Raw genomic sequence first — 27,201 nt, 5'->3', positions numbered from 1 at the left:
CATCAATTTGGAGTGGGCAAATCTACTGTGGGGGCTGCTGTGATCCAAGCAGCCAATGCAATCAAAGAGCTTCTGATATCAAGGGTAGTGACTCTGGGAAATGTGCAGGCCAGAGTGGATGGCTTTGCTGCAATGGGATTCCCTAACTGTGCGGGGGCAATTGACGGAACCCATATCCCTATCTTGGCACCGGAGCACCAAGCCAGCGAGTACATAAACTGAAAGGGGTACTTTTCAATGCTGCTGCAAGCACTGGTGAATCACAGGGGACATTTCACCAACATCAACGTGGGATGGCCGGGAAAGGTACATGACTCTCACATCTTCAGGAACTCTGGTCTGTTTCAAAAGCTGCAGGAAGGGGCTTTCTTCTCAGACCAGAAAATAACCGTTGGGGATGTTGAAATGCCTATAGTTATCCTTGGGGACCCAGCCTACCCCTTAATACCATGGTTCATGAAGCCATTCACAGGCAGCCTAGACAGTAGTCAGGAGCTGTTCAATTATAGGCTGAGCAAGTGCAGAATGGTGGTAGAATGTGCATTTGGACGTTTAAAAGCGCTCTGGCGCAGTTTACTGACTCAGATAGACCTCAGCGAAACAAATATTCCCATTGTTATTACTGCTTGCTGTGTGCTCCACAATATCTGTGAGAGTAAGGGGAAGACGTTTATGGCGCGGTGAGAGGTTGAGGCAAATTGCCTGGCTGCTGATTATGTGCAGCCAGACACCGGGGCAGTTAGAAGAGTACAGGAGGGTGCGGTGCGCATCAGAGAAGCTTTGAAAACCAGTTTTGTGACTGGCCAGGCTACGGTGTGAAAGTTCTGTTGTTTCTCCTTGATGACCGCCCCCACCCCTTGGTTCACTCTACTTCCCTGTAAGCTAAACACCCTCCCCTCCCCACTTCGATCACCGCTTGCAGAGGCAATAAAGTCATTGCTGCTTCACATTCATACATTCTTAATTAATTCATCACACAAATAGAGGGATAACTGCCACGGTAGCCCGGGAGGGGTTGGGGAGGAGGGAAGGACAAGGCCACACTGCACTTAAAAACTTTAAAACTTATTGAATGCCAGCCTTCTGTTGCTTGGGCAATCCTCTGGGGTGGAGTGGCTGGGTGGCCAGAGGCCCCCCCACCGTGTTCTTGGGCATCTGGGTGAGGAGGCTATGGAACTTGGGGAGAAGGGCGGTTGGTTACACAGGGGCTGTAGTGGTGATCTGTGCTCCTGCTGCCTTTCCTGCATCTCAACTATACACTGGAGCATATGAGTTTGATCCTCCAGCCTGAGCATTGACTCCTGCCTTCTGTCAGCAAGCTGACGCCACCGATCATCTTCAGCCTGCCACTTACTCTCTTCAGCCCGCCACCTCTCCTTGCGTTCATATTGTGCTTTCCTGCACTTTGACAGTGTCTGCCTCCACGCATTCTGCTGTGCTCTGTCAGTGTGGGAGGACAGCATGAGCTCAGAGAACATTTCATCCCGAGTGCATTTTTTTCGCCTTCTAATCTTCGCTGGCCTCTGGGAAGGAGAAACATATGCAGCTGGTGGAGGGAAAAAAAGGGAGAGTGGTAGTTAAAAAGACACATTTTATAGACCAATGGGTACACACTTTCACGGTAAAGCTTGCTGTTAACATTACATAGCACATGTGCTTTCATTACAAGGTTGCATTTTGCCTCTTACTGAGGGCCTGCCGGTTTGCTGTGAGAGATCACTTACGCAGGGCCGGGCAACAGAATTCGGCTTGCAGACAGACATGGTAAGCCACAGTCTTTTGGCTTCTTTAACCTTCATAACATGTGGGAATGGTTTCAAACAGCAGCGCCCTCATTTCCCATACCAAGTGGCTGTTGGGTTGGCCATTTCAAATGGGTTGGCAATTTAAAAGGAGGGGCTGTGGTTTCCGGGTTAACGTGCAGCACAAACCCAACTAACCCTACTATGGAGGATGGAATAAGGCTGCCCTCCCCAGAAACCTTTTGCAAAGGCTTTGGTAATACATCCAGGAGAGCTTTATGGAGATGTCCCTGGAGGATTTCCGCTCCATCCCCAGACACATTAACAGACTTTTCCAGTAGCTGTACTGGCCGTGAATGCCAGGGCAAATTAATCATTAAACACACTTGCTTTTAAACCATGTCTAATATTTACAAAGGTAAACTCACCAGTGATCCCTTCTCTGCCTTCAGGGTCTGGGATCCTGCCTTGGGTGGGTTTGGGGGTTATTGACTCCAGGTCCAGGGTGAGAAACAGATCCTGGCTGTTGGGGAAACCAGTTTCTCCACTTCCTTGCTGTGAGCTATCTTCAACCTCCTCCTCATCATCTTCCTCGTCCCCAAAACCCGCTTCTGTGTTGCATCCTACTCCATTGACGGAGTCAAAGCACAGGGTTGGGGTACTGGTGGCTGCACCCCCTAGAATGGCATACAGCTCATCATAGAAGCAGCATATTTGGGTCTGTGACCCGGAGCGGCCGTTTGCCTCTCTGGTTTTTTGGTAGGCTTTCCTGAGCTCCTTCAGTTTCATGCGGCACTGCTGCAAGTCCCTGTTATAGCCTGTGTCCTTCATGCCCTCGGAGATTTTTTCAAATGTTTTGGCATTTTGTTTACTGGAACGGAGTTCTGATAGCATGGATTCGTCTCCCCATACAACGATCAGATCCCGTACCTCCTGTTCGGTCCATGCTGGAGCTCTTTTGCGATTCTGGGACTCCATCATGGTCATCTCTGCTGATGAGAGCTGCACTCACCTGCAACTTGCCATGCTGGCCAAACAGGAAATGAGATTCAAAAGTTCACGAGCCTTTTCCTGTCTATCTGGCCAGTGCATCTGAGTTGAGAGCGCTGTCCAGAGCAGTCACAATGGAGCACTCTGGGATAGCTCCCGGAGGCCAATACCGTCGAATTGCATCCACACTACCCCAAATTCAACCCGGCAAGGCCGATTTCAGCACTAATCCCCTCGTCGGGGATGGAGTAAATAAATCGATTTTAAGAGCCCTTTAAGTTGAAAAAAAGGGCTTCGTTGTGTGGACGGGTACAGGATTAAATCGAGGTAACGCTGCTAAATTCAACCTAAAATCGTAGTATAGACCAGGCCTCAGTTCAGACATGCCCTCCCATTCTCTCTACTGCTGTCCTGGCAATTAGTGCAGCCATTGATTTTACCACCTGTGCATGTCGAAATTCCTGTAGTTTCTTTTGCAGTGCATGTTGCCCTACAAACGAGCCTGTGCTTTGTGTCACTGTACAGAATATATTGTCAATGACTTCACTTTCAGGAGTTGCTGTGAGTGCTATGGCATGCCAACCCCCAGATGTTTAATAGCATGGTGTGCCTTCACTTCCTGAATGATAAATTCAGGTGTTGCTCCTCTTCTGTCCACACAGAAGAACCTCTAACCTAGGCACAGTTGATTTAAGGTGTAGTCTACACTAGAAAAGGTTTTTTGGTATAGTTATATTGGGAAACCGTCCTAGTGTAGACACAGCTTATGCTGGCAAAAGTGATTTGCTGGTATAGCTTATTACTAAGGCTACGATTTAGTCACTAATATTTTTAGTAAAAGTCATGGACAGGTCATAGGTAATAAACAAATATTCACGGTCTGTGACCTGTCCATGACTTATACTAAAAATACTTGTGATTAAATCTTGAGGGAGGGGAAGGTGTATCGGGGGGGTTGCTGCTGGGGGGAGCATCCAGAGGGGCTGCTGCAGGGGTGGTGCATGGGGCCAGTGGCAACAGCTGCCAGGGGCTGTGTATCATGGCTGCTCCGGCCGGCAGGAGATGTTGCGTGGGGCCCCCTGAACAGCGGCTAGTGTGGCTGTCCCTGGGGCCAACTGAACAGCTGGCCCCAGAGCTAGCTGCTTGGGCAGCCCTGGGGTTATCCACACTGGCCGCTGCAGAAGTCACGGAGGTCGTGGAAAGTCCGTGACTTCCGCGACCTCTGTGACAGACACGGAACCCTACTTATTACACCAGTTTCCCAAGCAAAATAAACATAAGGGGCAGTCCAGGAGTGTGAAAGTGGGGCTCCCCCAGCGAGTGCCATGGATACTCACTCCTGGAAACCCCTCTCCTGGAGGGTATCACACACTGGCCTACAGATCCCCCTCTTAGAGTATGTCTACACTGCAATTAAAAACCTGTGGCTGGCCCATGCCAGCTGACTCAGGGTCTGGCTAAGGGACGATTTAATTGCAGTGTAGACGTTGGGGCTCAGGCTGGAGCTAGAGCGTGGGCTGCAGCCTGAGCCCGAACCTCTACACCACAATTAAACAGCCCGTTAGCCTGAGCCCCACAAGCCCAAGTCAGCTGGCATGAGCCAGCAGCAGATTTTTAATTGCAGTGTAGATACACTCCCAAAGTCCAATCCTTTTGTTCAGTAACTCATTTTGTGCAGCCTCATCTCCCTGCTCCCCACTCTATTTGCTGGGCACTCCTGGCTATACACCCATCATAGCTACCACTGGCCCTTTTATCTAGAACAGACTGTTTGTTGATATCCTGGCTTTCAGTCCTCCAATCCCAGCTCCTAAGCTGCCTGACCTCCTCTTCGCAACCAACTTCAGGCTTCTGCCTCCAGCCTACTATCCTGCTGACTCCTTCCCGAGCCAAGTCCCCTCTGAGCTCAGGCAGTACACTCCTTTCCTGTGCTGGAGGGAGTATGGAGCCCTTTACTGGGTGGATGTTGCACTGGGGGTTAACGCAGTGTTCATTAAGGAGCTAGCAGGTTCATTATAGTATTTTGCAACATATTCTCTTTAGGGATCCAGTGTTGAGCCTTGAGATTCTGCCTGACCCCTCAGAATACCAAATGGATTTCAGTCTTGCTGTCACCCTTAGTGTTAATAACGATGTAAATTCGGATAGACTGTTGCCTGGTGCTGTGAGGTGTGCTCCCACTCCACTTGTGCCTTGACATGATGTTAGATTTATATTGGTGAGTCCTGTCCTTGACACTAAGCTATTTTATGAGGCTAGGTGTAAAACTGATGTTTGTGCTGCTGTCTGCTTCAATAAAGGGCAGTGTTTTGAATTAGTGGCATTCACATGTTAGTTGTGATGGGTCAGAGGTAAGTTTGCATTTCCTAGTATGGCCAGGGTTATGCTTGATAAAATGATTAATTGCAAATTTATGCAGCTTGTTGCTGCTGACAAGAAAAATATGAAAGCCCATACTAACACAGACATTTGTTATTCTATAGCCATGGATCTGTTTACCATGACCCTTTCATTTGATTTTTGCAATTTGTACTCGTGAACCATTGCTTAATGCAATTATTATCTTTCACTCCACTGTTTTACTATTCAGCACGCCACTGTTTGCTTTTTCACGCTTGGAATCCAAGTGTGATACCTGGAGCTTGGAAAAGCCAAGAGCTGTCTCTGCACTCTTTGTGAGGATATATAGAAAGCCCTCATCCCAACACTACCTCCTTGACTAATCATCCAGCACTACTATGTCCCTGTCTTTATTGTGGTGTTTTGGGGGCTCCCCTAGGACTCAGGTGAAATGGGGACAGCAGTTCAAGCAATTCTGGGAAGGGGTCGATGGTGGTGGATTAAAGACTCTGATATGCCAGGTCTACCTTGGGATGCATGTTGTAATGACAGGAGCTGAGCGCACATGGGAAAAGCTGAGTGTCACCTCAGGATACATACAAAGCCCTCATGATCATTTGAGAGAAAATATCTATAGGCCTCCTTAGCAACAGCAAAGCTTCCAAAGACTGAGTTTAGGGACTATGGAAAGGAAAACTGTTGTGGACTGGTGCTAAGTGTAAAACAGGGAAAGAAGAGTGGACACGTTGATTTGTGCAAGGGGGGGTTGCTCATTGTGCAGTTTGCAAACTTCAGCAGCTACAACTGAATTTATAATTTGGAGGCAGAAGGGAGGATTGAGTTGATTTGGGTTTGCAATTCTCATCACAAATGAAAATGAGTTTGAGAATCTTCTCCTAATTCCAATTTGTGTATAGCACAAAACTACTGCAAAATTGGGCACAATTGGTTGTCTGCTTAGGAAAGACCCTGAGCCTCTGCAGGTCAGAACTGAGGTGTCTATTTAGATTGTAAGATCTTTTAGGCAAGGACCTGTTTTTATTGGTCTGTAAAAGGCATGCCCATCTGTTGCTGATTAGAATAATAGTAAGTCATGTGTATTGATAGAACTGGGAGGTGAGGGGTAAAAGATTGGAATAGTGGGACTGTTGCAGGTCAGGATTGACTAGAATTTTATGGGAGTCCATTACCAAAATATCAAAGGGAACCTGATGTACATCAGAACTGATGTGCTGATGCAGAGCTGGGTGCATGACCCTCATGGAGCACTTAACAGTATACCTGACTTGAGCCAGTGCTATTTATTTTCTATTATTAATGTAGTTACATTTTTAAGAAACTGTGTGATTGGAGGAAAGTGCTAGCTTTTCAGTATGTGCGACGAGTGACAGTGTTCTGGAACTGGGATGCGATAATTGTTTATGTTGTCATATTAAAGCAGGAGCATTTCTTTTTTAGGCACAAAACAATTACTGAAGCACCTCCTGAAGCTCAAGAAATAATGGTGGAGAGGAAAACAAATGGCAGCAGAATAGAGCATGATCTTTTATATACTGTATCATTTTGTGTAGTGGTCTGAAAAAAAAAGGGAACTTTTGGGGGTCATTGTTTGGAAACAATCTTTGCTTCTGGTCAAGTTCATCTTTGCCAAGAGAACCATTATTTAGCATTAATAAGTGTCTTCTGAAGTGGTTCAAAGAACTGCCCTGATACATCAGCTATTAAAAGGCTCATTTGAGTCCAGCACTATTAGTATTTTTATTAATTACTTGGATAATGGAATGGAGAGTATGGTTATAAAATTTGAAGATGACACCAAGCTGGGACGGGTTGCAAGCACTTTGGAGGACAGGATTAGATTTAAAATGATGTTGACAAATTAGAGAATTGAATTGAAACCAACAAGGTAAAATTCAGTCAAGATAAGTACAAAATACTACATTTAGGCAGGAAAAATCAAATGCACAACTAAAAAATGGGGAATAACTGGCTAGGTGGTAGAACTGCTGAATAAGATCTGGGGGCTATAGTAGATCACAAACTTAATGAATCAATAATGTGATGCAGTTGCAAAAATTGCTAATATCATTCTGGGGTGTATTAACAGAAGTGTCATATAAGACACAGGAAGTAATTGTCCTGCAATACTCAGCACTGCCACTGGTGAAGCCTCAGCTGGAGTACTGTGTCCAATTCTGTGAGCCACGCTTTAGGAAAGTTGTGAATACGTTGGAGGGAGTCCAGAAGAGAGCAACAAAAATGATAAAAGGTTTAGAAAACCTTATCTATGAGGAAAGTTTTACAAAACTGGAGAGGTTTAGTCTTGAGAAAAGAAGTCTGGGAGGGACACTTGATAACAGTTTTCAAATATGTTAAAAGCTGTTATAAAGGGAATGATGATCAGTTGTTCTCCATGTCCACACAAGGTAGGACAAGGAGTAATGGGCTTAATTTGCAGAAGGGAGAGGTAGGTTAGATATTAGGAAAAACTTTCTAACTATAAAAGTAGTTAAATTCTGGAAGAGGCTTCCAGGAAGGTTGTGGAATCCCCATCGTTGGAGGTTTTTAAGAACAGGTTGGACAAACACCTACCACAGATGGTATCCATTTACTTGGTCCTGCTTTAGTGCAGGGAGCTGGAGTGGATGACCTCTGGAGGTCCCTTCAAGCCCTACATTTCTGTGTTTCTATGATCTCTTCCCTGCTCAGTGTAGGGGGTAGGGAGAGCTGCAGCTCAGGTTTCAGCATCCTGTGATAGCACTCTGTCTTCCAAGCATTGGTCAAGGCCTCTAGCAATGAGAGAGAACACTCAGGGCCACGTAATCGTAGAATCATAGAAGTGTAGGACTGGAAGGGACCTTGAGAGGTCTTCTAGTCCAGTTCCCTGTACTCAAGGCAGGACTAAGTATTATCTAGACCAGTAGTCTCCAACCTTTTTAGGCCCAAGATCACTTTCTGAATCTAAGGGCAACCCAGGATCTACCCTGCCCCATCCCCAAGGCCCTGCCCCTTCCCCAAAGCTCTGCCCCACTCATTCCATCCCACCCTCCCCCCCCATCGCTCGCTCAGGGTTGGCATTCGGGAGGGGATTTGGGCTCTGGGCTGGGGCCAAGGTGTTGGCAGTGTGGGAGGGAGCTCTGGGATGAGCCTGGGGCAGGGGGTTGGGGTGCAGGAGGGGGTGCAGGGTGTGGGCTCTGGGAGGGAGTTTTGGGTGCAGGAGGGGGTACAGGGTGCTGGCTCTAGGAGGGGGCTCAGGGATGAGGTTTGGGATGCAGGAGGAGGTTCGGAGTGCACGAGGGGGTATGGGGCACTGGCTCCAGGAGGGGGCTCAGGGATGAGGCTTGGGGTGCAGCCTCCCTCTGGGCAGCACTTACCTCGGCGGCTCCCGGTCAGCGGTGGGCGCAGCAAGGCTAAGGCAGGCTCCATGCCTACCCCGGCCCCACACTGCTCCCGAAAGGGGCCAACACACCCCTGGGGGCAGGGGACGTGGCTCCACACGCTGCCTCTCTCGGAAAGCACCGTCCCCCGCAGCTCTCCTGGCCATTGGGGGCTGTGGGGGTGGTGCTTGCACACAGGAGTAGCGTGTGGAGACCCCTGCCCTCCCCTGGCCGCAGGGCTGTGCTGGCCGCTTCCGGGAGCAGCATGGAGCTGGGGTAAGCAGGGAGTGTGCCTTAGCTGCAGCCACACTACACCGCCAGAGATTGCGATTGACTGGGAGATCCTCTAGGATCAACGGGTTGGTGACCACTGATCTAGACCATCCCTGACAGGTGTTTGTCTAATCTGCTCTTAAAAATCTCCAATGATGGAGATTCCACAACCTCCCTAGGCAATTTATTCCAGTGCTTAACTACCCTGACAGTTAGGAAGGTTTTACTAATGTCCAACCTAAACTGCCCTTGCTGCAATTTAATCCCATTGCTTCTTGTCCTATCCTCAGAGGTTAAAAAACCCAATTTTTCTCCCTGCTCCTGGTAACAACCTTTTATGTACTTGAAAACTGTTATCAAGTCCCCCCTCAGTCTTCTTTTCTCAAGACTAAACAAACCCAATTTTTTCAATCTTCCCTCAGAGGTCATGTTTTCTAAACCTTTAATCATTTTCCTTGCTCTTCTCTGGACTTTCTCCAATTTGTCCACATCTTTCCTGAAATGTGGTGCCCAGAACTGGACACAATAGTCCAGTTGAGGCCTAATCAGCGCAGAGTAGAGCAGCAGAATTACTTCTCCTGTCTTTATTGCAACACTCCTGCTAATACATCCCAGAAGGATGTTTGCTTTTTTTGCAACGATGTTACACTGTTGGCTCAAATTTAGCTTGTGATCCACTATGACCCCCAGATCCCTTTCCGCAGTACTCCTTCCTAGGCAGTCATTTCCCATTTGGTCTATGTGCAACTGATCTTGACATTCAGGGTAAAAGTCAAGGAGACAAAAATGCCTGGAGTAATCTATACATCACCAGGTGTCAGGAATGAGGCCATGCAACAGAGCCAGTCTGGAAACAGGGCCCTGCAGCAGAGCCAGTCTTCAGGGAATGTAACAAGCAGTGCTGTCTGTAGTAGACTGCCTGATTGGTAGGAAGAGCCAGCAGACCCGCACTTAAGCCCAAGAATAGCAGTAGTTCACTGGCTGCTCAAAGCATTTGCCCATCACTCCACTGGCTGCTGGGCTTGCTTCGTTCCCTGTTGAGCTTCTGCCTTGTTCCAGCTCAGCTCCTGCTTTACCTCACTCCAGGTAACCCAATCATAACCCTTGAGTTCAATTCATGACTTTTGACTTTGGCTCTGACCATTGGCTCCGGTGCCCTGGCATATGATTTGAGCTCTGACCCTGAACGCCTGTTTCTAACTTCTGACTGCTGCTCTAACCACTAGGAATGACTCCTGCTCTAACCTCTGGATATGATGACCCACAACCCTGTCTCTGACACCAGGGAACAGGAAAGAGCATGAACACTCTCTGTGTGTGTGATTACTTTACAGCTATGTAATGTGCATTTGGCTCCATTTTAGAAAAATTGGGGGGGAAACGTCAATGGTCTGGGTCCTCAGCTGCATCAGAGCTAGGGAGAGGGGTGGGGCAAAAGCTGCTTTACACCACCTTTGTCTTCTCCTGATCCCCACGGGCTAAACTGGCCTTGGGGCTGCTCTAAATTGTGTTGCCTTGTAACGGCCCTCAAGGGGCCATTAGATCAGGGGGGTCAGCAGAGTGCTGATGGCCATGCCCCCAGCAGACCCCCTACACCATGAAGAGTAGCACAGAGCTGGCAACACCAAAGGAAAATCCCCCTTAGCCACCTGTTTAGGGCAGTTTTATGGCCCCTTTGCACATCACGGTGATGGAAAGAAGCAATAGCACACAGAAAATGGCCCACTGTTTATCCCCTTTACGAAGAGGGGGACAAGATAATTTTTAGATGCTTTTATCAAAAGGAGACTTTAAAAAAATCCCCTAAACAATATTAAACAAAAGATGACAGGACAATATTGTGTGAATTCTAGTGCTTGCAAACATGCTTTTAACATTACGTCCCCCAAACGATGTCTAAACCTCCCACTGCTTCCACTTGACAGAATGTTGCAGCTTGAACCTGTTTGTTTTAGTTAAGCTAACAAAGAACCAGACTCATAAATGCCGATCTAACTCCTTTGAAGTCAGTTCCAGTACATGCAGAGAGACTAATAATAAGAGACCTGGTTTAGGGACTTAAGCCACATTTCTAATGTCCAGTGTCTCCTTTCACAAGACTGCTTTTGAGGCCTCCCAGTGCCACATGGGGTGGGGGATGGAGGAAGTTAAGAAAAAATTTTTCAGGAGTGGCCTCTGTTTTTGAGTGCATTGATTTTTGGTTACCCAACTTAAGGGATCTTAGACCTTATCACTGTATTACTCCAGTTTTATGCTGCTATGACTCCACTGATTTCAGTGGAGTTACATGAGTATAAAACTGGAGTACCAGTGTTGAGTCAGACCCTCTGAGCCTGATTTTCTGAGGGGCTGAGCACTTGCACATTTTGTTATTTATTATTTGTGTTGTGGTAGCATGTAGGAGCCCACTGATGGATCAGGACCCCATTGTGGTAGGCACTGGACAAACACAAAATGAAAAGATGGTCCCTGCCCTATTGACTTCAAATAGAGTTTATGGGTATTCCACACTTCAAGTAGTCTCAAGTTAGGCAAGTGAAAATTAGGGCAAAGTGGCCACTTTTCATAGGCTAAAATTTTTTAGACCATGTGCCATCACACACTGGAAGCAGATTTCTGCCCTCTGATTGGCATGTCAACCATTCTCACAAGCAACATCATGTGGTGAAGGGCTATCACAGCATCCATGTCTCCTAAGGGCCAGGAGTGGGATCACACTTCTTTGAAGGAGCTAAGACAGGCAAGGCATGTTTTTAAATGACTGCCTTGGCAAAAGGCAAGGGTAGCTGGGAAAAAAGAGAAACAACATGTTCTGATGTGGCAAGTGCTCATGACCAGGCCATGAATAGCAAGGCCTCATGAAAGAGCCCTGTAACCTGTTTGACTAATTTTGTTTAAAGATCTTCTAGATAAAAAAGATCCTCATCAGGGCAGTAGTGACTAGTGACCTCTGTAAAGCAAAGGCAAGGCCATTAGGCCTTCATTGCCGGGTTCTAGTCTGTGTTTGCAGTAGTTTTGCACTGTAGTGTTCGTAGGCATTCATTTCATCTTCAGCAGTGGCCCTAGTCTAACCGCCTGCCAGCAATAGGACCTTTATACCCCAGTGAGGAAAGAAAAACCTGCTTGTTTTGTTGCAGCTAGCAAGCAAAGGACATGCTGAGCCAAAATAGAAATAGCAGCAGGGTCAGGGCAGGGCAAGGCCCTCCATTTCATTAGCCGGGCTTGGCTATGGGTGATTAAATACGTACAAGAGACTTTGAATAGGGCCATGGAGTGAGAAAGACATTGTGGAATACAGAAAAGTCATTCTTTGCCACCCTTAGCTGGTTGAATATGGGATGGGACTTAATTACAAAGATAAAAGGAATTTATTTTAATTTTGGAGAGGAGTGAGCTCTTTTCCATTTAGCATTTTTTATCTGTGGGCTGGGGGAAGCCTCCAACTAAATGAGCTAAAACGGATCCAGATAGCTTCGAGGTGCATGTTGGCCTCGCCTGTAATTTTTGTTAGAGTAATTAGATCAAGACACAATAAAAAGGACAAAATGATACGGCGCCCTGTTAAACTTCGGGGGGCAGTTCCGATTTGAAATGGACCTTCTGGCCCTGTTTCACACCAGGCATTTGAGAGGGAAGGGCATGTAAAGAATGGGGCTTTGACGCAGAACAGAGTATTGTTTGTACTGGGGCTCTGGCCACCTAGCATGACTTTGCTATGCGGCTTTGCTGACTCATCTGGCTTTTAAATTGCTGTATGGTAATTTTTATATTATGTTTATTGTAGTGTAGGCAGTCAGGGCTATTGAATGGGCACTTTTTGTAATATCTGTAGCCCCTGATCCTGGCCTGGGGTATTTCTGCCCAGCCAGTTAGAAACTGGAATAAATTTAAATTTGGCCAGAACACTAAAGTTAACTTAACCTTTGCAAACCTTTCATGAGGTCTTTTGTGATCCCAAGTGTCTGGAGCTCAATGTTATGTCTCTGCTAAAAGATGGCACCTCCAGCAGTGCAGCACTCCATAGTGTCATGGTGGGGCAGAGATCGGAATCAACTCAGGGCTGTTCTGTCTATGCTTAACTTTTGCACTGATTTAACTAAATTGGTAGAATAAACAATCCTACCCCTCTGATACTTGGCACCATGCAAAGAATAAACAATGTAGTTAAACTGGTGTAATCCCACTGTGTGGACACCACTATTCTAGTATAAAGGTGTTTCTGTCAATATCGCCTAACTGGTGTGTATCATCCTTCTCTACTCAACACATCTCGAATACACAATAATTCTCTCCTTGGACAGTTTCGCACACCCTGTCTGCTCTGGTACAATAAATATAGTCTGTTCACACAGAGAAATCTTTTGCTCTTTTGAAACTCATTTAGCAGTGGAGATAACATTAAAGTCCAATTCACTGGCTGAGGATCATGGTTTGATTTGTATGTTTTTTTGCTGGTGAAAGGTGTGGGATAGACAGTCCCGGAGACTGAAATCACCAGAACAGCAGCATATTGCAAGCTTCTCCCACATTTCTCTATGCTTCTACTCTGATCCCTAGGGAGGCGAGCATATTAAGCTTCCACGGGCCACCCAGTCCTTAGCCTGTGTGTTTAAATTGCAAGGAAGGGACCCCAATCAGTGCTACCTGTGTGGTGTGATCATCAATTTATTGAGATGGTCAGTAAACATCAATATTTCATAGTAGTTATTGAACAGTCAATCCAGTGGAACGAGGAGTCTAGCCAATTCTGAGCACCCCAGATCCAATCAGGAGTCCTGGGGCTGGCTTAGTCTCTGCTGGAGAGCAAGGGCACCTAATAGCCCCCAAGGACCTGTCTCCAGCCAGGGTTCCTAAGGCTGCCAGGCTTTCTGCTGGCGGGCTGCCTGTGTTTCAGCAAAAGATTCGCCAAATCTGCAGTAGATTTGACCAAACATTTTGGCCCAACAAACTGACATTTTCTGATGAAATTTCATTTTGTCAGAAAATTTCCATCCAGCTCTACTACCAATAGTTCAGTCCAGTCCTCTTCCCCCCATTAGTCCACCACCAAGTATTGTCTAACTATGGGCTTGGAGGTTGTGTGTGTTTAAAGACTTTCTAACTACTAGCATTAACATAAATTTTAAGCCTCTGAGTTTTGGTTGACCCCAGTGTTTTTCAGTATATGGTTGCTGAATCAACAACACTGCTGTTTCAGTTTACCAGTCACTACAGATTTTAACTGCAAATTGATTGTGATACTCTATCCTAATTCTTTCATCTTCCTCCCTACATCTCTTCTTTTCTTTTTCCCACTGTTTTCCCTTTCTCCTCATCTCCCTCACCCATCCACTTCCACCTTTTCCCAATTCACTTTGCATTTCTCCCTTGCCTTCTCTCCATCTCTTCCCTTCTCCCACTTTATTTGCTCCCCTACTTCTGTTGATCCCCCGTGCCATCAAGCTTCTCTTCTTTCTCCCTCATCACCTTTTCCCTTCTTCCAACCAAGCATCTGCTCTCTCCATTCTGATTCCCATCCTCCTCTTCCCAGCCTAACCTATCACCTCCTCCGATTATTTCTTGAGGACAGGGGAGTGCATCAGGACTGTGGAGCATTAGCAGCGTCATATAAACCTACCCAAAAGACTCCATCCCTGTTTCCTTCCCTCCATTCCAACTTCTTCAATAAATATATACTAGCAACTGCAGGCCCAGATCGTGAGTTGATTGATTTCACAGATTTTATTCCTTTACTTCCTTTTCACTGTGAAAATTTTTCTTTAGAAATCTAGGATTGAGAGAAAGAGGGAGATGCACTATTCTGTTCTTTTGTCCCCACGTGGATCCAAGAGGATTTCACTGTGGCCTTTTCCTTTATACATGGTACCCTAACAGGGGGCCCTGCCTCGGAGAACTTTGTTTTTTTCTTCCCTTGAGGTTTCTTATAGCCCTTTTCTTAAGTGAATGGAGAGGAATGAGTTTCTTGTATCACAGCATTCTTTTCTTTCCCTCCTCCCTTCAGTGCAGTCACATCCCTAATTAATTGAATTCCCTACTAGCCCTTTTGTGAGTCATTTCAATTGCCCATTAGCAGAGCAGCCTGGGATTTGTGCTATGTTTTCAGTCATCTTACTGGAATTTTTCCTCTCCTTCCTCTCCCCCCTCTCTTTTTTTTTGTTACTGCTCTGGTCTGTGAAAGGCATTAGATGAGCTTTAGTACAGAGTGCCTATATTGTTCACAGACCCAGCTGCATACTTTTACACACTGCCTTGTGCGTCACAGCTATTCATCTTGTTTTGTACTTGGCTTGGCTGCAGACGCTGTAAATATGGTAATTTTAGATTCCCTGATTGGAAAGAGTTGCAGGGTGGGTCCGGTGGTAAGAACAATGTTTGATTTACTCTAGTTTGTACTAGTTTCACAGAGTTCTGGGGGTTTAAGGTTACAGCTGGAGTTAGACATGTTTTTTAATGCAATCTCTTTTTTTAGGGCTGTGAGACTGATGCAAGTGATGTCAGCTCTCTGTATGTGCACAATTGCTGTTCTGTAAATACTCACAGTAGACTGTAGAGAAACTAAACTCAAGCAGGAGATACTGCCTTAATCCCAGGTACTGGAAGGATGAAATGGCAGTATTGTAGAATTTAAATGCACTTGCATAGAATGCGTTTATAAATGCAGTTAGCAGCAAACCACATGGATGGGAAAACGCTTGGGCATGGAGTGGCCACTGACAAACTGAATTTCTTAGATAAACCTCAGGTACAGAGACAAACCCTGAATAAAGCACAATGAGTATTGCATTTCTAGTGGTTTTCTGGACTCTTTGGGTAGGATTGTAAAGGCTGATGTACAGGGTGTCTGGAGGATGTTAGCACGTCTTGGGCAGAGATAAAAGACATATCTTTTGATGGTGCAATGATGGCCTTGAAACATGCTGCCTGGAGAGCCTTCTTTCTATTCTGAAGTCATATTTTTATATCATGTAAAATAAGGGAAGCAGTTATATCCAGGATATTCCTCCCAGGCAATGTAGACAGGGCTATGACATCACTGGACACCAATCAGAAATGTTTCCCTTATGTCCCAAGTTCCCAAACTGATTCACGACACTCACATTACTCTGCCACCTTCAGTATTGCTTGGTCCTTTGAGGTTGGAGTAAGCTACAGTTTATGACAGGAGTGATCTGGCATGTGGCGATATTTGCTGTGAGACCTAAAGAGATGATTTTTTCTCATAGCTTTTCAAAGTGATCTTGTCAATCTCTGAACTGACAAGGAAGACATTTATTGAGAGTCCCTTGACATTTGTGCTGACATATGCAGGATTTTTTCCTTCTTGGTCTCTACCCCTTTAAGGAAAGGAGGAAAGTAATGGTAGGAAAACAGTGCTGGAAAAAAATAAAGGCTTGCATGGACTGTAGACATGGGCATGTCATGAGCATTCTATGAGACCTATTGGGGAATTATTTTGTTATGCCCTGACATTTTGAATCCCTTCCAGTAACTTTATTCAGAGGTAAATTTCAGGTCAGACCGTGATAAGACCAGCTTTTCCATACAGATCAGAGTCATGGGCAACCAGAGAGAGGCATTTGAGAAGATTTCAAGTCATTGAAATGAGATGTTTGAGGACAGTGATGGGATTACATTGCTGGACTATATGTGAAATGATGTCATCAGGAGCGTGAGACCAAGGCCTGTAGTATCAGAGAAAAGCTGCAAGAGAAGAGCCTAGAGGTGGTATGGGCATGTACGAAGGAAATTCCATTAGGGAAGCATTTGAGCTAAGAGTATGTGGGCCAAGAACAAGAGGACAGCTTAGAAAATGGCAGACCAACTGTGTCTGGGAAGATGGAGTAGGTATGCAGCTAGCATTGGACCAGTAAACCTGGAAAAGAGTGATCTGTGACCCAACCCCAGCTGGCTGGGAAAAGAACAAATGTCAGGGGGCTCATTAGGCTTTGTGTATCATGGGGCTGCATTGCTCAAGCCTAAATACATTAATTTTAAGAGAGAAACTGCCCGATGACAGGTGTCATATATGAGCTGTAGCAAGTATCCATCCCCTATATTCACAGGACATGCAGCAGCAGCGCAAACTGGGCCCATATAATCTCATTGCAGCATCTCAGAGACATCGGCTTTTGTCAGCACATTATCTAGTTAGTTCTTTCCTTCTGGGTTTTCTTGCAAGCATGCCTGGTAGCATGTTACAAACTGCTTTTTTTTTTTAATCTCAGCCAGGCTTTGTGCTTTTTTTGGATCACACATACAATCAAAGGGTACGTCTTCTCTGAAGAGTTAACCTGGGCTCTTACCCAGGTGTTACCCCATAACCCCCTCCCATCCACACACAAAACCCTCCGATAGCCAGGTTTGCTGGTGTTTTCAAACTGGGCTAGCTGACAAAGCCTTGGGGTATGGGTTGGACCCTGGGTGCTGGTAACCCACCCTCTTTGTTTTGAGGACACAAGATAAATTACTCGAGTGCTGCTAGTGCGCCAATGCCTTCCCACAGTTCCCCCTGTGTGTCCAGAAGTAAGTTCTCCCACAGTGCTCTTAGAAAGAATCATAGAGCGGCTAAGATTACTGCAGCACAAAGAACCATGGCATATGCCCTGAAGTTCTAGGGTGTGTCTATGTTAGTGCTGGAAGGTGCCAGCTCCAACTGTACTAGAGCACTAAAAATAGAAGTCTAGCCATGGTGGTGGGACAGGCTGCTGCCCCAGGTACATGCCTAGGGTCTCGGATGGGATCATACTTGGGTGACTAGCCTGCCCCACTGCAGCTATGCTTCTATTTTGCTAGCTCAATCAGGGTTAGCATGGGTATGTCTACTTGCACTGGAAATTACACCTTCTGGCTCCAGTGTAGACACAACCCAAGTGGCAAACACAGGGGTGGATGGTACTAGAAGTGGCTACAGCACCAGTGAAGACAGAGTAACTCAAGTATGATTTGCAGTATGGCTGTTCACACACAGGCTAGGTTAACCCAGGTGCCGATCACCCAGGCTAACTGCAATACAGACATACCCACAGATATTATAGATGGAAAAACCTGTTAGATCAGCTAAGTCATACCCTCCAGGCAACTCAGAATGGTTCCCTGAAGTATGTTTTCCAGTGCTTTTCCATTCTATTGTTTGATACCAACAAGAAGTTTTTATTGATATTAACCTACAGTTTTCCCTTAGCCGTTTTATCCTGTTATCCTGATTACATTCATCCCATGGAGTTAACTTAATCTATCTTTTGGGGTTTAAATGTTTCAGATACGGATACTTGTAAATGGATATACTCCAACCCTTCCCGACTGTCTTCCTTCTTAGTAATTGTTTAGCTAAGCTACCTGTATTTTGCTCTTTTAATTTTAATAAAATTCCATTTGGTGACTAGAGTCTATGTTGCCCCATGTCCCTACAAGTCCTAAATCTACTTTGTAATTTTAATTGGATCCTGTGTTTTCTTTCTTATAAAAAGCTTCTATGTTTCACTCCAGAGGTGGCTGCATTTTACTAGTGGATAAAATACTTCCTAGCTAAGTGATCTAGTTTGTTCAATCTGTTAAAGTTTAGACAGCATTTTGGGAACTATATGGATATGAAAGGTGCTATAGAAATGTAAGATGCTTCTATTCCGAACTCTGCGTGGAGATTTTGCATACCACATTTTTTTAAAACATGGGCTCTGATCTGTAGAGCTGTTTTAAGACTTTGTGGGTTCTACACTATAAAACTTATTGCTTCATTGATTCCCAAACATGGAACATTTTGATTTCCGCATTCTATTCTGGGGTAGGAATGAGAGAGGAGTCATTTTTGATTAGGGACAATTGTGTCTTTTAAAAGTTAAGAACTATTAAAGATTTTTTGAAAAACCAAACCATGCAGGATTTTTCCATCTCTAGTATAGTACTACAGTTAGATACCAAAACTTCTAGGTCTAGATTGTTGGTATCAGCCAAGCTCCACTTAGTGCAAGACTCAGAGGGGAGATGGCAAAGTTGTCTTTAATCTCTCCAATCCTATGACTAGCTGGGTAATCAGTTTGGCTGCTGGCACAAGTTAGAACACCCTCAAGACCTGAGCTATCATGCACCTGGTTACAACAGTTTCCAGACAGTGATCTGGCCACCACCTGTTTACCCAGGTATGCACTGACACACTTTCTATGCTTTATACTAAGGGTGGTGACCACTGGTGGGAGAGAACGGAGTGGCAAAGATCCAGCTACACCAGCCCTGTGCCAACAGGGCATTCTAATGCACCAGGTGAATCCTTGGGTAGCCAGCTGGGCTGGCTTTACAGCCTGCACACAGCAGAGGCCAGAATCTGTCCCTTAGTATCTAGACGTGCTAGCTTTGTTTTCTTCCAAGCAAATGTTATAGAAAGAAAAATTATCACTATTTAATATTCATAGTATGGAATAACTCGAGGCGTCGCTCGGGAAGGGACTCCATTGTTTTTACAATTTAAGAAGACAAGCAGCATATGAAAGTCTGGAAAGAGGGAAACAATCAGATTTATATATTTCTTACAAATGTATTTATATTTACTGTTTTCTATCATTTGAATGTGTAAATATCCGTTTTCCCCAACTGCTCCTCAGCTCTGCTGTCACGTTAGCCAATTTCTTGTAGGAGTCATGGCACAGGTGTTTTATTTGAAAGAGAGGGTAGCAGCTTTACAGATCAGTTCAAGGAGGGTACCCCAACCATACAGAGCAACCTGGAAGACAACATGGAGCTTATGGGAGGAATGGTCAGATGGGTGGTTGAGGCTGGCACTCTTGGTGGAAGAGTGGGACAGGAAAGTGATGTTTTATGAGACAAGAGCGAATAAATTGGGAGAGGCAAAATTGTGAAGGGCCTTGAAGGTCAAGACTAGAAGCTTGAATGAGAGGAGGGATTCAAAAGTGGGGTGATGTGATGGGAAGGGGCGGGACAGCTAGCTGGCAGCCCGGGGCTTGGGCCAGCTGGGTCAGGGCAGCCTGGGGATCTGGGCATGTAGGCCGCGACACCCGGGGCGGGTTGGCTGGCAGCTTGGGGTTCCGTCAGGGAAGGAGGGCAAAAGGGCCAAGGCCTCAGGCAAAAGAGGCGGGGCCAGGGGCTAGCCTCCCTGAACGGGGGGTTCATGTGCCGTCCATGCAGTTCATAATAATAGTTAGCATGTATGTAGCACTTTTTCATGTTCAAAAGCAGTTTACAAGTGTTGGACCTAATCTTGTATTGATTGCTCTCAACTCTCCTTGCAGTTAGTGGGAGTTTAGGGCACTTAAGTGTCTGTCAGGAACTACACCATACCTTCATAGAATCAGGCCCATTATCTGGTTAGTCCTGAAGTAAAGTATCGTTATCCCCATTTTACAGAGGGGGATTAAGGCTGAGAGGTGAAGTGTCTTTCCCCAGTCACAAAGTGAGTCCGTATCAGAGCCAGGATTAGATCCAGAACTTCCTGATTCCTAATCCTGCACCTAATCCTCCTATAGATCATAGGTCTAAACTAACCCTTCTTTCTGTAGGACTACACTTACTATAGATGGAGAGATGAGATTGTCTTTATGATATATAGATAATCATGATGTAGTGTCTATTGTATTAGAAGATGGGGAAAGATTCCTTTTGTATTTCTTGCTCCCTGTGAAGAACTTGTAAATCAGGATTTTATATATATATATCCACCTTTAGTTTTGTCTGCCAGAGGCATCTGTAGGCTGTTTGCCATGGATTGGGGCTGAGCAATGTGTAATCAATTCAGAACTCTCTCTCTGTATGTCCCCTATCAGCTAGCTTGATGGTAAAGCCACAGCTCAAACCCATCTATTTTCTCTCTGATCAGGGGAGGATTTGTATTTGATTTTACGAAGAGAGGGTGCTTTCTGTACTAAGGAGGATTTCCTCCCTGCCCAGTACTTGGAGTGGATTGGTGTGCTCTTCTACATCCTTGATCTCTTGCACTGGAAAAGGGTTGGGTGCTCTGGATTCTCAGAGTGGGCTGTCATGCTTGCCCTCCATGAACGCCCTAGATCTGGCAAAGGATTACCCCGTCCACAAGCCCTCCAGCAGCTGGAGAGGTTAAGCTAAAAGCAACATCCATAATAGCTAAACTCCCAATTTGAAATGTGTCCATTGTATCTGATGTGTGTGTGCTCAATTCAAAAACAACATATCCAGGCGAGTGCAGCCCTTACAAGTAGTACCCCTGGGCTTTTTTTATGCCAAAGCGGAGATATTTACCCAAGGAAAACAGGGAAGTGACGGGGTAACAGAGTACACATGTTGTGAAAATATGCAGGCAGGCACTGAAGAAAAAATAACATTCTGCCATAAGTAGCTGCCTTGTTCCCTCACTTTTTTTTTTTCCTCGAGATTAGAACCAGCCATTTCTTGTGCTCTTTCGAGCACCTTCTGTGGTTTCCTGACAGCTGGCTGGAAAGGATTGAAATTTGGCTTTAAAAATGGGCCATGGGTCGTGTAATTTTCAGGAGGGGAGAAACTGAAATTCTCAGATTGGTCAAAATTCAGTTTCTCTTTCTTTTTTTATTGGGAGCCACAACACTAAGGCATAACCATATTTCCAGTCTCAAATGATGGATTAATAAAAAATAGCTCCAGAATCAACTCTCCACCCCGATCCTCTCCCAACCAGAAATCAATTTATAATGGCAGACAAATGTCTGCTGTTCAGTGTTGAGTACCAGCCCATTCTGTTACTCTCAGGAGTCAGATTTTCAGATGAAAAATGTTCAATCTACTACAAGAATGTGTTGGGGGGTTTTAATGATGTGCCAACACTTATTTTCCAAAACCTGTTTCATTAACAAATGGATGACTCCGAGCCACAGTCTCCAGTTTTTTGTATGCTAGCTACTGATTGTGCAATGTCAGAATTAGCAACTTCAGTATACCCAGATTTATGGTCAGGCAAACATTTTCTGTCTGGGGGTTTGAATTTGCTTTTAAGCCTCTCCATTCCTTCATGTTATGGAGAACATGTTGTTTCCAAACTTTCTAAAGTCAATATGTAGCTCATGAATGAAAGTGCTGGCCTAATTGGCCTCCACTTTAGGGAGGGAAGCTCCTCCCTGAGAACAGCATTGCCCCCGCCCCCCAGTCAGAGAGGAGGTGCCACAAAGATACTGCTGTCAGTTGAGTTTAACAAAAGGAAACAGGTGTAGGGTCAGAGGTGCGTGGGGAGGATGCCAGTAGGAGACAACAAGCAGAGAACCCAGACAGCAGCCATTGCTCCATGAAGAAATGAAGGGAGCCCAGTGGAATTCCAGCTGTACGTGGGACTGGTCAAGGGTAAGGAAAAATGAAAGTGCTGGTTTAACAGCCCTGGAAGTCCTCTCTTAACCCCAGAACAGTTACAGCATAGGCAGTGGTAGGGAAACTTTTTCAACCCTGCCTGTGGAAGGACCAGCTGGAAGGAATAGCGAGTCCTTTATGGATGAACCTGTTAAAAGGTGAATGCATCATACAACACAGCTGGTTTTAAATGAGTACAGCGTGGTTTATTGTCTAGAATAGATGACATGACTAAGACCTGGAGCTCCTGAATTTTTATCTTAACTCTGCTACCAATTCTTTGAGTGGTCTTGGACAAATCATTTAACCTCTCTGACTCATTTTGGAAATAATATCTACTTCAGAGGGATTGAGGAGGTAAATTAGTTTATAAAATTGGTATTTTTTATTAATAGGCAAAAAGCAACTTACAAAATGTGGGGAAACAGGCCAAATGAATGAATCTGTTCAGCCTATTTATGTCTATGCTCCAAATGATCAAATCTGACTCAAATACTTGATAAAAGATTAAATTCACTGGACCACACTTACCTCTTGCATAAGTAAGTTACATTGACTTCTTTGGAGCTGTGCCTACTAGCACCAATGGTGAATTTTACTCACTGTCTTCCGTGTGTAACTAAACAGAATTCTCTAAAACAAAAGAGTCAAACTCATTCTAAGGTGAAGACTGAATTACACTTTTAGTTGTGGCCTGTGGCCAGAGAAACAAAAATAATTGGTAAGAGGCATATTTCACAATCTTCAACTGCAGAATGTGCCTTTTTAGTGGTAGTAACTCTTTCTCCCCCACACCTTTAACAGAAAATCAGCAGGAAAGTAGATTGGCTGGTGGAGGCCGGAGCACGTCATTCCCATAAGCCTTTGTTACCAGGCTCCATCTACTTTTTGGATATAGTCCAGGCATTCAAGTTTAATTAAGGAATATTTAATAATGGAAGGCAACACAATTTAATGGTTAGAGAAGGGCAATGGGAGGCAGGATTTCTGAGTTCTAATCTCAGCTATGCCTTGGAGATGTTGGCTGGCCGCTTCAACCCTCCGTGATTCACTTTCTCCTTCAGCAAAATGGGTATAATAATATTTATGAACTTCACAGGCTTAATTAATTAATGTTTGTAAAGCTGTTAGAGTTTCTGACAACATTTGCTTTTAGAACTGCAAAGTATTCTTCTTATATCATAACTTTCAAGAAAACTGCTATCTACTTTTTGGTGGTGTTTATATGAGCTGATCATAGTAGCAGTGGCAGTTCCATTCTTCAGACCCTTATTTTCCATACAGTATATTTCATTCTCTATTGTTCGAAATCCCCTTTAGAACACTTAACAATAAGGGTTTCTCTCCTAACTAGTTTGGTCCTTTTTCATTTGGCAAACAGTGATTTGATTTTTTTTTCTTTCCTGTTTATCTAAAGTAGCTGAAGGAAAGGGACACATTGCGTCAAGGCTGATAGGGCAAGAATTAGACCTACTGTATGTACCAGTTATAGTCTAGATCACAGGCACTTCCTTTCTCCTCCCCCACACCCGCAGCCAGCTCCACTCCATTCTTTCCAGCAGGCAGGATATTGAAATGTACAAGACTCCTGCTCTTTGAAGTGCTGGGAGACCAAGGTTCTTGTAAATTTCCTTAAAGGGCCAGTTCACAAGCATGAAGAGAACAGGTACAGTGGAGAGGGAGGAGGGAATGCTTCCTGTGCACTGCTGCCAATGGATTTGCCTTTGGAATGGTTGCCTAGTAGTACAAGAGTTTTTGTAGATGTTTGGTACTTTAAGGTCTGCTACGCCAATTTAGACTCACCCTATGCTCCCTTGTATAGGGGCAAATTCTTTTCAGGTTTACATCTCCTGCATACTTGGTGACTTCCATGGAGGTGCACAGCATGTATATTAATACAAAATTTGGCCCCCTGGAGTCACAAAGGCCTTGTCTACATGGAAAATTTGCACCAGTTAACCCACTGTGTGGACGCACTTATTATGGTTTAGTTTTAACATGTCCCAGAATAAAACTGTCCACACTAGGATTTGCACCAGTTAAAATATCACCTTTAGTTAAACTTTCACAAGCCTTATATTCAGTTAGACTCCCTTAGACTAACATACACCCACTTTACTGATGCCTATAAAGGACTCTAAGTTGATTTAATTTATATGCCAAGGACCAGTGTTACTATATCCTCCACTGTGTCAACTATTTTGTGTCTTATCATATGTCACCAGTAGATGTGGGCGCTACACAGCTAATTCCATTTCCCAGTCAATGCTGAACACTAGACAGCAGGTTTGAGCTCTAAACTCTATGTGGTACCTCACTAATCATTTCTCCATGCAGTAGTTTACTGCCATTAATTATGATTCTTTGGGTGCTCCCTACAATCCAGCTCTTAGCCATTTCGCTTTTGCTTTTTTACCTTGTTCAGCAAAGGCATGATCCAATGTCCCTTGAAGGCAGTGCAAGTTTTTCCATTGACTTAAGTGGGCATTGGATCAGACCACAACTGCCTGTGTTGTGATGAAGGAAAGACAAGAAAATGGGAACAACCTTCTATACAAACCATGAAACCCAGGGTTTCTCAAACAGGGGTCACCACTTCTGTAGGGAAAGCCCCTGGCAGGCCGGGCGGGTGCGTTTACCTGCCCCGTCCACAGGTCCGGCCAATTGCGGCTCCCACTGGCTGCGGATCGCTGCTCCGGGCCAATGGGAGTTGCTGGAAGTAGCGCGGGCCGAGGGACGTACTGGCTGCCTCTTCCAGGAACTCCCATTGACCCGGAGCAGCGATCCGCAGCCAGTGGGAGCCGTGATCGGACGGACCTGTGGACGGGGCAGGTAAATGCACCCGCCAGGGGCTTTCCCTACAGAAGTGGCGACCCCTGTTCGAGAAACCCTGATGAAACCTATTTTAGAAATAAGAAACAAATATGTAGGATTCCATGAGCCAAGCTCAGAGATGATGTGTAAGATGGTGTAGGTTAGACAACATCCCCCTCTACACACACTCACACTAACTTTCATTCTCCATTATGCTTTGTTAGACTCCTTTAGATGGACCTGTATCTACTTTACCTATGTGTAAGGGATTATAAATTAGTGTTGGGGGTCCAACTTAAGACACTTTACCCATTTCCTCTGCATTTTGCCCTTTGTATTTTACACTTGATGCACAGCTGTAACTCCCCACTAGGAGTCACATTGTACATCAGAGACTCTTTTTAAAGAGATCTTAAATATGTAGGCTGCTTAAAAGGGAAGAGATTTTAGTGGAATAGTAGATGAGAGGAGAGATTGTGCACCCACTTTAGCTCTCTACTATCTAAACTGTTTCATGCCCAAGCCTGCTCTAAAACTTGTAGATATCAGCAACCTCTCTCATCGTGTTAAAATTAAGGTGCTAAAAAAGGACCGATCCTTTAAAGGAGCTAGGTCCTGTAACTCTGTCCCTTTTAGGAGGAAGGAGGACCCAGCTAGAGAAAAAAACAGACCTCCAACTGGGGCACACTCTCTTTCCCATCTTAGTAAGTGGGTCAAGGTGAACAATTGGTACTCCAAAGTGGGGTTGCTCATCTAGCTCACTTCATTGTACAAGAACTAACCCAGCACTGCCATATATGACTAGACAGCTGTGAAATAGCTACTAAAGACTGTCAAGTATAGAACCTAGAACTCTGTTTCTGTGTCTCATTAGAACTGAAAGTAAAAGACTGGAGGATTCCTAACTAATGACTCCACACCTATGTGAAGAATAAGATCATTACAATAAAATAGTTACAATTCTGCACAAGACTCACAACTGTCTGGTGGCTGTCCAGTAGGTAAGGTGAAATTAATTAGGGGATCTCACTCCAGCTCTTAGTGGGCAAGAGGCCATGGCACAAATATACACCACCACAGTTAGTAGTGATGTCCTTTTTGTCAGTCTCAGTAGTGAGGTCAGGGACTGAATGGGTCATGGAAACTGCCTTCCCCTCTCACCTATAGTCCTGGTCCCTCTGGGGTGACACACATTGGCAGAGCAATGTTTTGGGGAAGCCGGTGCTGCTGGTCTATCCATGTGGTACCTGTTCTGTGGATAAAGAGAGGAGCTCTGTCTCCAGGGCTGTCAGAGCTGCACCTTTTACCATCTCTAAATTAACTTTAAAACCGATTTAAAATTTTTGTTAAAGTTAATGTTTAAAATCAAATTTACACAAGTTAAGAAGGAAAGTACTGTGCATCTGGGGTCAGGCTTTAGTAAAAGATTTGCCCAAGTAATCCTGCTTTTGTTGTGCTTTGTTTTCCCTATGCTAAATGATCCTTTGCAAAAGGAGGGACCTCAGAGGAGGGGTGTGTGGGGAGGGAGCGCTGTAAAGTGGCAGTGTAGACAGTGCACCAGCGCTGGGAACTACTCCCCTCGTGGGGGTGGTTTTTTCCAGCGCTGGTGCTGCGACTGCACAGCCACGTTAAAGTGCCATGGCAGCACTTTAACGTGGCTAGTGAAGACATACCCTGAGTTTTCTTGTATCTTTGACCTCCCAGAACAGTGCATTTTGAGGGATCAGGCACATAAAAAGTAGGAAGACTTTGTGTGAGCCAGAAATAATTTTAAAGGTTAATTTAGACTTATTTCTGTGCCAAATCAACTTTCAGTTTTTGTGTTTCCTCTGTAAGATCATATCTGTCTCTCTGAGTATGTCTGCACTGCAGCTGGGCCCAAGCCTCCCAGTGGTGGTAGGCAAATTCATTCTGGTGAGGCTTGAGTTAGTGCACTAAGTGTGGACTTAGTGGTTTGGGTGGGAGCTTGGGCTCTGAAGCCCACCTGAGCCCCCTTGGCTTGAGCTTGGTTGGCTAACCCGAGTCTCTGCTGGAGCCACAATACTCACACTGCTATTTTTAGCGCACTAGCTCCAGCCCCATTAGTGTGAGTCTGTCTGCCTGGTCTGGGAGGCTTGCTCCTAGCTGCAGTTTAGATGTACCCACAAAGGATAGCTCATCTGTTTAAGAAATGTGATAGCAGTAGTAAACATACAGTTTGGGGCTGGAGGCATCTGTTTCCTTGGTGATGACTAGATTTGTGCCCCATCCCAGATCGAAGTTTCTCTAAAGTTTGGGGGTGCTCAGATATAGGGTTTGGTTTGAGTCCATTTCAAGTGATAATAGTAGTCAAGCTTGCTCCAAACTCCTGTTATTCTAAGGTTTTGTGTTAT

At 45.1% G+C, this 27,201-nt stretch overlaps 1 protein-coding gene across 21 annotated transcripts in view; it reads left to right on the top strand.

The window, feature by feature from the left end:
• The window catches only part of RAD51B (RAD51 paralog B), a 723,435-nt gene that overhangs the window by 487,886 nt on the left and 208,348 nt on the right, over positions 1-27,201 (top strand). The window contains exon 13 of one of the 21 annotated variants that reach the window (XM_039533739.1): positions 25,704-25,737. The exons of the other annotated variants lie outside the window; for them this stretch is intronic. Within the exon in view, the coding sequence (XP_039389673.1) occupies positions 25,704-25,709 (6 nt within the window). The 3' untranslated portion in view covers positions 25,710-25,737. Of the gene's footprint in view, positions 1-25,703; positions 25,738-27,201 lie in introns of those variants that run through there. 21 annotated transcript variants of the gene reach the window in all.

The sequence above is a fragment of the Mauremys reevesii genome, linkage group 4 (genome assembly GCF_016161935.1).
Source record: "Mauremys reevesii isolate NIE-2019 linkage group 4, ASM1616193v1, whole genome shotgun sequence".
Lineage (NCBI taxonomy): Eukaryota > Metazoa > Chordata > Testudines > Geoemydidae > Mauremys > Mauremys reevesii.
Note: the sequence above shows the minus strand (reverse complement) of the source record. Positions and strands in the feature narration are given on the sequence as shown.